Here is an 11,279-nt window from a genome sequence, read left to right as displayed (position 1 = left end):
AGCAACTCTGAAGAAAAAGGGGGGGGGGGTATTTTATTTAATTTATCTTCAGTTTAGAGACAAGGGGGGCTTCTATAACTTTTATTAAGAGAATAGGCATCCTATTTGGAAAAGAACCCAGAAGATGAGTTGACTAGACCTCTGAGTCCTGTCCAGTACAGAGCTCTTGTCTTGCTTTGCAGAGGAAGGAGGGGGTGGTGGCTCAACCCCCGGCTGGGAAGAAGCTGAAGAGCGGGGAGAGCAGCTCGCGATCGAACCCTGCCCCCTCCGCTCCCACGAGACAAGGAGAACATGTTCCAGGTGAGAGAGCTGGGAGGAGGAGGAGGAAGGGGGGGGAGGAGGAGGAGGAGGAGGAGGAAGGGGGGGAGGAGGAGGAGGAGAAGGAGAAGGAGGAGGAGGAGGAGGAGGAGGAGGAGAACATGTTCCAGGTGAGAGAGCTGTGAGGAGGAGGAGGAAGAGAACATGTTCCAGGTGAGAGAGCTGTGAGGAGGAGGAGGAGGAAGAGAACATGTTCCAGGTGAGAGAGCTGTGAGGAGGAGGAGGAGGAAGAGAACATGTTCCAGGTGAGAGAGCTGTGAGGAGGAGGAGGAAGAGAACATGTTCCAGGTGAGAGAGCTGTGAGGAGGAGGAGGAGGAAGAGAACATGTTCCAGGTGAGAGAGCTGTGAGGAGGAGGAGGAGGAAGAGAACATGTTCCAGGTGAGAGAGCTGTGAGGAGGAGGAGGAGGAAGAGAACATGTTCCAGGTGAGAGAGCTGTGAGGAGGAGGAGGAGGAAGAGAACATGTTCCAGGTGAGAGAGCTGTGAGGGGAGGGGGGGGGGGGGTTGAATACAGCTGGGAGGAAATCTTTCTTTTAAGATCCTTTATAGTATTGCTGGAGAATCAGGCTGTGTTTGAAACCACTTTAAGGGTCATTATAAATCCTGCTTTGAATAATTATACGCTTTAAAATAACCTTTACTATTCGTTATTTTCAACAATCATATAAAACATTACATTTCACACACAGTCAACACCTTCTTTCATGTCACTTTTAGAGCAATGAAATAGAATGTTGTTGTGTGGCCCTGTGACCGGAGGAGTCTGACTGCTCTCCTCGCTCTTCACAGATCAGTACACTGATGTGTGTGGGTGTCCTCGTTCAAGGAGAAAGTCCTGACTGCTCTCCTCGCTCTTCACAGATCAGTACACTGATGTGTGTGGGTGTCCTCGTTCAAGGAGAAAGTCCTGGTCGATCTCCGAGTTCTACATGGATAACGAAGGGAATTTCAAGCCTGGGAGGAAGGGTAAGGAGCTGGGCCGGGGTGCAGCGTGCTGTGCATTCCCCTGGAGAGTCTGGGCTTTCTATAAATGTCATGTCTAGTGCACTGTATCGTTTTCCCAGGTGTGTCTGAGTCTCAAGATGCAAACCAATCCTGAAGAAATAAACCATTCCACACTTAAAGCAATCCATGCATTGCTAAATACTGATCTGTTTCAACACACAATATCTGTCCTGTAGAGAGTCCTGCACTGTCTCTGACGAGGTCCTGTTTCCAAAAAAAAAAAAAATACTTGTTGTTGCTGGCAACTGAGGGGGCTGTGAGATCGGTGTGGATTCTGGACCTGAGGCTGCAGCAGTATCCTCTGTCCTGCTTTCACTAGGAGTTTAATCACACAGCTGAGCTCTGCTTGTACAGTGGGGCTCATCCATCTTGTCTAACCCTGTAATGGGTGTAACAGCTGTGCAGCACAGCGTGCTGGCAAAGAAGCAGGTGTGGCCCCAGGCTTGTGGAAGAGGCTTTGCCTGGGGGTGAATCCTGTCTGTGTTTCTCACCCAGGCTTGTGGAAGAGGCTTTGCCTGGGGGTGAATCCTGTCTGTGTTTCTCACCCAGGCTTGTGGAAGAGGCTTTGCCTGGGGGTGAATCCTGTCTGTGTTTCTCACCCAGGCTTGTGGAAGAGGCTTTGCCTGGGGGTGAATCCTGTCTGTGTTTCTCACCCAGGCTTGTGGAAGAGGCTTTGCCTGGGGGTGAATCCTGTCTGTGTTTCTCACCCAGGCTTGTGGAAGAGGCTTTGCCTGGGGGCTGGGGGTGAATCCTGTCTATGTCTCTCTCTCTCATTGCACCTGGAGCAGTGGACCCGACTCAAAGCGCTGGTCCCCAAGATTGATGCTGCCATATGAAAGTTTTAAAAGAATTTGTTTTGTGGGTTTTTTTTTAACCTCCCACACAAGCGTGTTTTTTTGTTTTTTTTTAATTAATTTTTTTAGAATTGTATTTACTTTCTCTCCAGGTGTTACGCAAGTTATTTCTGATCCCTTCTGTTAATTAAGGGAGTGTCCTGCTTCGACTGAATGCAGGGTCTCTGTGTTAATAAAACAAAGCAGTGAAGCCCTGTCCGTGGGACGGGTGTGACTGCTGTGGGACGGGGCGCAGAGTTCAGGGACTGGACTGGGAGTACGGCTATCCCATTTCTGAATGTATTTAAATCTAGATGTTCAGTAACTGTGTCCTGCCAAGCAGAATATTGCAGAATCCATTTCAGTTTAGTTCAAAAACTTCACACCGCTAGAGTAAAATAAACATGTTTGCACAGTGTAGCGTTGAAAGGACTGGCTCGGCGAGAATGGAATTTCCCAAACGGCAGTGGACAGCTAGTAAGCAAAATTCATTTCATCCAGTGGCTTCATTTAAAAAAAAAAAAAAAAAAAAAAAAAAAAAGCAAAGCAACGCAACGCGAGTCATTTGCTTCGAACCACAGCCTTTAAACTACAGTGCTTTCTGCAGGAGGAATAAGCTTGAAGTTGCGTTACTCTGCCACAAGAGGGCGCAGGCGGCTCAAAGTGTCAGAAGAGGAGCAGTGTTTTAAAAGGCGCCGATCCTTGCACCCAGGCAGCCTGTAGGACTGGCCCCGCTTCCCGCATGCTGTCTGCCGAGCCCCTACCGTGCTCTGGAGCTGTCTCTGCGCGCTGCTGCGTCTGTTGCTTCTCTCTGGAAGAAGCGTGAAGGCAGGTTGTAGAAAGGTCTGCTTCAGCTCATTAAAGCTGGCTGGATCTCACGAAGGTAATTGAGTCGAAACCACGCCAATAAAAACTAGTGCTGCTGCTGCAAATTCACCTCTACAGACCAGGCTCAGAACCGGGCTGTTGCACTGCGCTGAGAAAGGGAGGCTGTTCTGCTCTCTGAACAGCCTCCCTCTGGTCTGTGATGTTAAGGTGTTCTGAAACGACTCAGTAATTTCAAGTCTGCTAATTAGGAATATAAACAACCACGTTGTGTGTTTATTATGATTCGCTTGATGTGTTGCTGGGCGTAAGTGAAAAAACAAGCTCGATGTTAATGACACGGGTCAAAATCGTTCTCGTCGCACAAGTCGGGTGAAACGGTGTACTCTGAACTCGGTCTTGTATCTGATGCAGTACCGCGTTCTGTCCAGAAGAGGTCAGCGGCGAGCAGCAGCTGGAATTCCGAGTTCGAGATCTGTGTGTGTGTGTGTGTGTGTGTGTGTGTGTCTCTGTGTGTGTGCCCCTCTCTCTCTCTCTCTCTCTCTCTCTCTCTCTCTCTCTCTCTCTCTCTCTGTGTGTGTGTGTGTTGCGCTGGATGTAAATTGAGCCTGAGTTTCCAGGCGAGTGCTTGCTCTCTCTCAGCGTGTGTGTGCGTGAGTGTTTGTGTGTGTGTGTGTGTTATCATTATTATCCAGCCTGCTCATGATGGCCAGATTCACCGAGACTGAAACGAGACGAGAGCAGCACCACCGTCTAGCGCACGGCAGCCTCGTCCTCGCAGCGCCAGCGCCGAACCAGCACCCGAACCAGTACCCGCCTCCCCAGCTCGCCCTCCCCAAACCCATGAACGGCTCCGAGCCCATCTCCATACACCCAGACAGCGGCAGCAGCATGAAGGATCAGGACGCGATAAAGCTGTTTATCGGGCAGATTCCGCGGAACCTCGAGGAGAAGGATCTGATGCCGCTGTTCGAACAGTTCGGGAAGATCCACGAGTTGACGGTGCTGAAGGACCGGTACACGGGCATGCACAAAGGTACCGCGCAGACAGGCGCTCTGCCGCTCGCCCGTAGACAGCTGTAGACCGAGTCGTTGTTATAACCTGTGTTAGCCGATTACACTTCGTATATGGGTTTCATTGCGTTACGCTTTGACATGTTGTGGGATTGTGTCTCAATATGTTCCATTCTTTTGTATATTCGATTGCATTCAATCGGTTCTGTTCAGACACTCTACTGGGTTGTCCGGGTTTTGTGTTGTTGTTTTAAAGCCAGGCATTAACTCTAGGTCAGAGGGTATGTTATATCAGGATTTAAAAAATCAAATAAACACCTCTTTGAAAGTGTGGGTTCGGTTTGGGATTGTATCCCATTGTGTGTTTCGTGAATTCGTGGGCTCGGAGATTGTGTGTGCGCTTTTTACTCGTTCAACACAAAGGGAATCTTTGAATTGATGCACGTTTATAAATAAGAAGTATGATTTATTTATTAGTCATTGTTTGCCCGCATATTCTTTCCAGCCTATATATCTCTACTATAACATCTCTGCGCAGCTGTCTGGGGACAGTGCCGCTGGGGAGGGACGCGTTTTTAAAGAGCCTTCGCCTTCTCCTACCATCAAGAAAACAGAGGCATAATTTGTTTATTCAAGTTATATTGTGTTAGGAGAAGGGCTGTAACAGATAAAACGCAGTTACTCACACATCGAGATAAGGACGCGGTTTCACGGGTGTGCGGGGCGCACGAAGCCGCTCGGACAAGGGTGTGCACTGCCAGCGGACTGCTTCGTCGAAACGGTTATAATGTAAACACTCGCAGAAATAAGGCGAAGATTCAATATCGGGTCCTATATAGTCTAGACAGAGCGCTCACGCCGTGCACAGCCAGACAGCTTCAGAAACTGCGCCGCTGATAAACAAGGCGCTCCGTCTCCCAGAGCGGGGCAGACAAAGGCTGCAGATACGACTCATTCAGACAGACTGTGCTGGCGAGCAAAGACCCTACAGAATATTAACGTTGCAATCTTAATGTGCTGCGTGTAATGTGCTAGGGGTGAAAATGAGAAACACGAAAAATGCATTAAAAACACAATCCCTTAATATAAAACAGCACGAGCTACAGGTTCCGTCGCCTGCATAATGTTTTGCATGCTGCTGCTGACGGGTTCATCATATTGTAAGTAATGGCGTAGTGAATGCGTTCAAACAAGGCTGTGGATGGAATTTGATGTGGCTCTAGAAGCTCGGTGAATAGACGGTCCATCGCACGTCGTGTTTTCAGCACGCCTGAGCTGTGCCATTCAAGCGGAGCAGGTGAACAGAGCGCTCACTCAGTTGTGTTCCAGCCTGGCTCTTGCTCGGTTGTTGTCAGGAGCCGAAGGCGGCGGGTTTTCTGGCGAAAACGGCACTGCTCCAGTGGGAACGTGCGTCGCGCGGCACTGCTCCAGTGGGAACGTGCGTCACAGGGCACTGCTCCACTGGGAACGTGCGTCACAGGGCACTGCTCCACTGGGAACGTGCGTCGCGCGGCACTGCTCCAGTGGGAACGTGCGTCGCGCGGCACTGCTCCAGTGGGAACGTGCGTCGCGCGGCACTGCTCCACTGGGAACGTGCGTCACACGGCACTGCTCCACTGGGAACGTGCGTCACACGGCACTCCTCCACTGGGAACGTGCGTCGCGCGGCACTGCTCCAGTGGGAACGTGCGTCGCGCGGCACTGCTCCAGTGGGAACGTGCGTCACACGGCACTGCTCCACTGGGAACGTGCGTCGCGCGGCACTGCTCCACTGGGAACGTGCGTCACAGGGCACTGCTCCACTGGGAACGTGCGTCACACGGCACTCTTCCACTGGGAACGTGCGTCACAGGGCACTGCTCCACTGGGAACGTGCGTCACAGGGCACTCTTCCACTGGGAACGTGCGTCACACGGCACTGCTCCACTGGGAACGTGCGTCACACGGCACTGCTCCACTGGGAACGTGGGTCACAGGGCACTCTTCCACTGGGAACGTGCGTCACACGGCACTGCTCCACTGGGAACGTGGGTCACAGGGCACTCTTCCACTGGGAACGTGCGTCACACGGCACTCTTCCACTGGGAACGTGCGTCACACGGCACTGCTCCACTGGGAACGTGCGTCACACGGCACTCTTCCACTGGGAACGTGCGTCACACGGCACTGCTCCACTGGGAACGTGCGTCACACGGCACTGCTCCACTGGGAACGTGCGTCACACGGCACTGCTCCACTGGGAACGTGCGTCACAGGGCACTGCTCCACTGGGAACGTGGGTCACAGGGCACTCTTCCACTGGGAACGTGGGTCACAGGGCACTGCTCCACTGGGAACGTGGGTCACAGGGCACTCTTCCACTGGGAACGTGCGTCACAGGGCACTGCTCCACTGGGAACGTGCCTCACACGGCACTGCTCCACTGGGAACGTGGGTCACAGGGCACTGCTCCACTGGGAACGTGGGTCACAGGGCACTCTTCCACTGGGAACGTGGGTCACAGGGCACTCTTCCACTGGGAACGTGCCTCACACGGCACTGCTCCACTGGGAACGTGCCTCACACGGCACTGCTCCACTGGGAACGTGCCTCACACGGCACTGGCCGCAGCCTGGAACAATGCCATCGGCCGGTCAGCCTTTTGTTTTAAGGACCATCGCATTCCTTAAAGTCCAAATCCTAGAAAAATGAACTAACAACTCAGTTAACTGTACGTTATATAACTATAGATAGATAGATAGGTAGATCTCGCGTGCATTAACATGTATATTTCAGTGCGTGGTTTCGATGGAGTGCTTATCCACAACAGTCGCTGCTCACCACGCGCGTCATTTAAAAAACAGCCCCTTTTTTCTCACTCGAATTGATTTGCATCACAAAAGCAAATCGTTCATTCGCTATGGAAATGATGTTACACCTCGGACTGGGGCCATTGCAGCTGAGGAAGAATAATAATAATAATAACCAGTCCACGAAGATGCCTTGTAAATTAATAGTCCTGCTGCGCGAGAGGGGATGCAATCTGCTTTAAAAAGACAAAACGTGCAATTATAATTTAAAATGCAATTTAAAGTAAATCGGTCTCGCACAGCCGGTTTCTGTGGCCTGCAAATCATTTGAAGTTAACAGCCCAACTGCAAGGCGAGTGTCTGTGCATTGTGAGGGCCGTGTTAATGAAGGGTTTGGGATGCTTGTGGGATGCTTCGTTTGAAACGTTTTTGCTCTGTACTCTGTGCAAGAGACGCTGGTTTGCACACCGTTTAATTTGCAGTGGTAACATTAGCCTCATTTGGCAGCACTGTTCTCAATGCGTACATCTAGACTAATAGATCGGCGGTCTGGACCGAGGGCTTCTGGTGATCAAACCACAAGAGCACAGCGTGGGCGATTTCTGATGAGTCGACCGGAGCCGCCCGGGGGTTCAGCTCAACCCAGAAGTGATTCGCTTCAGCCCCGCGTATTGTTGATTGGAAGGATCCCACTGTTTTCTACACAGAATACAATGATGGCTAAATGAACGGCGGGTCTCCAGTCGGACTCTCAGGGTTGTGCGTATGACCTCGCGATGACCTCGTCTAGTTCTCAAGCTCGGTTCTCTTTCAGTCTGTTGAACCCTCAGCCCGGCCCCGCGCAACACGGGCTGCTGCAGCAGCAGGTTCCCTTCGGCGGCTGATTTGTCTTTCCTGGGAGCGCTGGTAGCTCCGCTCGGGGTGATGCAGCTGCAGGTTCCCTTCGGCGGCTGATTTGTCTTTCCTGGGAGCGCTGGTAGCTCCGCTCGGGGTGATGCAGCTGCAGGTTCCCTTCGGCGGCTGATTTGTCTTTCCTGGGAGCGCTGGTAGCTCCGCTCGGGGTGATGCAGCTGCAGGTTCCCTTCGGCGGCTGATTTGTCTTTCCTGGGAGCGCTGGTAGCTCCGCTCGGGGTGATGCAGCTGCAGGTTCCCTTCGGCGGCTGATTTGTCTTTCCTGGGAGCGCTGGTAGCTCCGCTCGGGGTGATGCAGCTGCAGGTTCTGGAAGGCACAGACGCTAACACTGCGCTGCTCTCTAGCCGGAGCGTCGGAGGGGAATCATTGAGTTATTGCATTCATAAACGGAGGAGATCTATTGCTATAAGCCAACTGAAGCAGAAGCACATTAAATCATATGAATAATGTAATTAAATATTTATTAAAATATTCATTTTTATACTCGGGCTGATAAATTGGATGTGTGAACGCACTCTATTACAGGGGGAAGGTCGCAACAAGAGCTCAAGCAGAGCGGCGTGACGATGCAGTGTCGCCCACCAGCGGGCAGTCTATTAGAGCGCTAAAGCAAGGCTTTGAAATCCAGAGCTGGAAACCTTCTCACTGCCTCTTGCACTGTAAAGAGGATGCACAAACCGCACCCCCCTCTCTGACCGTGAACCAGGACCCAACACGATACTAGACATGCTTTGTGAAGAAGTGACACATCGCCAATTTAATAATTAGATGCAACATTCCGTTAATTATTCAAATACTGTTTTCAGTTTCAGTTACTTGTCTTCATTATATATGTTTTTGCTCAAAACAAGCCAACTTCCCAGCGCTTCTGCATGATATCTCTGTCAAAGGAAAACAAACCGTGGAGGCGCTAATAGGCTTCTGTTGCCATGGTAACTGCCCTCCCTTATTTCTATCCAAATCTATTGGCGTGCTTGCGATGTCATTTGCTGCAGGTAATGATGTAATGATCTGCTGTTCCTTTCAACATAACCCTTCAGGCACCAGAGTATTGACTCTCCCTAGCCATTCATTTTGCTTTTATTTATTTGCTAAAAGAGAAACTAACAGCGATTTAAAGACTTTAGTCTCCTGACTGACAAACAGGAGTGTGTTCCTGAGCGGTCCTGTGCAGTGGTGTGGACTGCACAGGGGAGGTGTTGTGTGTGTTGGTTAGCACAGCGCTCCCCCCCTCAGTTGCCTATGTTTTTGTTTGCAATCAGTCTTGTCTGGAGAATCCTAATTGCCAGTAACTTTGATGGAGACCGTGGGGCTCCACCGCTCTCTCCCTCCCCTGTCTATCCTTCTTTCCCCCTCTCTCTCCCTCTTTCTATCCCTCTATTGCTTCCTCTATATCCCTTTCTCTCTCTCCCTCCTCTTTCTATCCCTCTCTCTTGCTTCTTCTATATCCCTTTCTCTCTATCCCCCTCTCTTCCCCCTCTCTCTCTCTCTCTCCTCTCTCTCTGTAAACCACCAGGCAAACAAACAGGAGTGTAAAGGCGGCCTGCCTGCCAGCAGGTGTGTTAGTTTTGTGGAGTGCTGCGCAGGGTTTCCAGCACTGTAATGCATAGCTGAATCTCTTGACCGCGTTCTGTCTCTGACAATACCATGGCTTATTACACTGCACCTTCGTGACTGTTGCCTTGGCAACCCTGCAGCCCGATTCCATGAGAGAGGGGCTGGCAGAGCTGCAGACGGCTCTCCCTCGGTTTCACTCTTAAGTTGTAGTGTGAGGAAGTGATAGATTAGTAATGAGTGTGTTCTTTGCTTCACTGGCCCATCGTAACAGAAGTGATCATCCTGTCCAGCCGTCTCCACTGAAAAAGACTTCTCGCAGTTTGTTGTGGGTGATGGTTTATTCCTTCTTCCTAGCTTTTTAAATGAAAGCGCGTTGGTGATCAGGGCAAGCTGCTAAGCGTGGGTGAGTATCTCCCATTCCAGAGAAGGGCTGTTTGAAAAAGCAATAACATAAAGGGGGTAAGAGTTAGAATTCAGTTATCAGGTATTTGCACAAGCTTTTCGTGCTGAAGTCATTAACATCTTAACACCTGTTAATTTGAGAGACACCACCTGTACGATAATTGCTATTCCGAGAGAGAGAGAAAGAGAGACAGAGACGACAGAGAGAGATAATAATAACTGCTTGGAGTAACACGGGGAGTTATTGAATTTCCCAGGTCTTTCAACCTCGCTGGATATTGTGATTATTATTCTGCCCCCCCCCCCCCCCCCCCCCCCCCCTGCTGTGGATGAGTTTCCCTGGTGACAGGAGCTCTGGGGTCTGCCGTCACGCTCCCAGCTACAGGCTGTCTCGGCACTCCCGCTCCGGAGGGAGGGGGTGCTATTGTGATGACATGATGACGTTCTGGATGATCCTGAGCTGTGATTGGTAGATTTCTCAGGCTGGCAGGAGTTTGCAGTAGAAGTGTACCAGCTGGCTGTGTGCTCTTACTGCACCCCTTTTCAAAACTGGTACAGCAAAAATCATTTGCATCGATGATCAATAGGGTGAATATATTTCAGTGGGGTTCATTGGCATCCCATCATAATCCCAGTATGTTACCCTGACATACCCCAGTCCAGCAGACCACAGCATTATACATTTTATTGTGCACAATACACGCGGCGATGCTGATAAGGTGCGATCACTGTGTGCGTGCGTGCGTGTGTGTGTCTGTGCCATTATTGTATAAGAGATATGTTTTGTTTGCTCAAACTGTGACGCCCCTCCCAGAGACGCCGCCCCCCCCCACGACTTATTAACGGATTATAAAATAGTAAGAATAATAATAATGTATTTATTTTTGAGGTATTAAGGATAAGTGAAGTGCTGTCTCAGCATACTTGCTGCAGCAGCACCATCCAGCAGTGACAGGATAGTTTGTAACTGCTCCCCAATTCATCTGGGTGCCATCACTCCCTAATGATGAGCAGAGCTGGGGAACCAGCCATCTGGGGGGAGCTGGGGAGCTGTCAAATCAATTTAACAGCGTTTTCATATTGTACAGTTTACCTGGAGAGTGTATTGCAGCTTGTTGTGAACTAACTACGCAATCCTTCTCGCTCGCTGTCTCACCCTCTCCTCCCGCTCCCCCTGTTTCTCCCTCTTGTTCTCCATAATCCTCTCTTTCCCCTCTTCTCCCTCACTCCCCCTCTCTCTCAAATTCAAAATTATAAAGTTATGCAAGTGTATATTTACAAATAGAGCAGATATTCTCTCTCTTTCTCTCTCTTCTTCCAGCTCCCACCGCGTCATTAACCCTTTAGATACTCGCTCAGTGAACAGGTCGCCGATCGATCGCAAGTGTTTGACAAAGAACAAAACAATAGCTCCTGTTCCGGTCCGAGGAGCTCTGTGCCTTTCTCAGCCGGGTAGAGAGACAATGCCATGTTTGTAAAGAGAGTCTGAATTGCAGATTGATCCGCACGGTGTGCCCTCTCACACTCTCTGTGCTGCTGCCTGCAGGGGGGTTGAACTCTGACCCCTATGGAAGTGCGCGTTCAAAGGGCAGCTTGGAACTGATTGGGGGGGTGGATTTATG

General features: G+C 50.6%; 2 protein-coding genes across 7 annotated transcripts in view; both read left to right on the top strand.

The window, feature by feature from the left end:
• The window catches only part of LOC121301280 (RNA polymerase II elongation factor ELL-like), a 794,007-nt gene that overhangs the window by 329,239 nt on the left and 453,489 nt on the right, over positions 1-11,279 (top strand). The gene's annotated exons all lie outside the window — the stretch shown is intronic.
• Positions 3,574-11,279, top strand: part of LOC121301283 (CUGBP Elav-like family member 5) — a 56,366-nt gene continuing 48,660 nt past the window's right edge. For all 6 annotated transcript variants that reach the window (XM_041230526.1, XM_041230524.1, XM_041230525.1 and 3 more), the window contains exon 1: positions 3,574-4,018. In XM_041230526.1, coding sequence (XP_041086460.1) covers positions 3,685-4,018 — 334 coding nt within the window. In that variant the 5' untranslated portion in view covers positions 3,574-3,684. The remainder of the gene's footprint in view (positions 4,019-11,279) is intronic.

Source organism: Polyodon spathula, chromosome 27 (genome assembly GCF_017654505.1).
Source record: "Polyodon spathula isolate WHYD16114869_AA chromosome 27, ASM1765450v1, whole genome shotgun sequence".
Lineage (NCBI taxonomy): Eukaryota > Metazoa > Chordata > Actinopteri > Acipenseriformes > Polyodontidae > Polyodon > Polyodon spathula.
The sequence above is the reverse complement of the archived record's forward strand: the minus strand, read 5'-3'. Positions and strand labels throughout refer to the sequence as shown.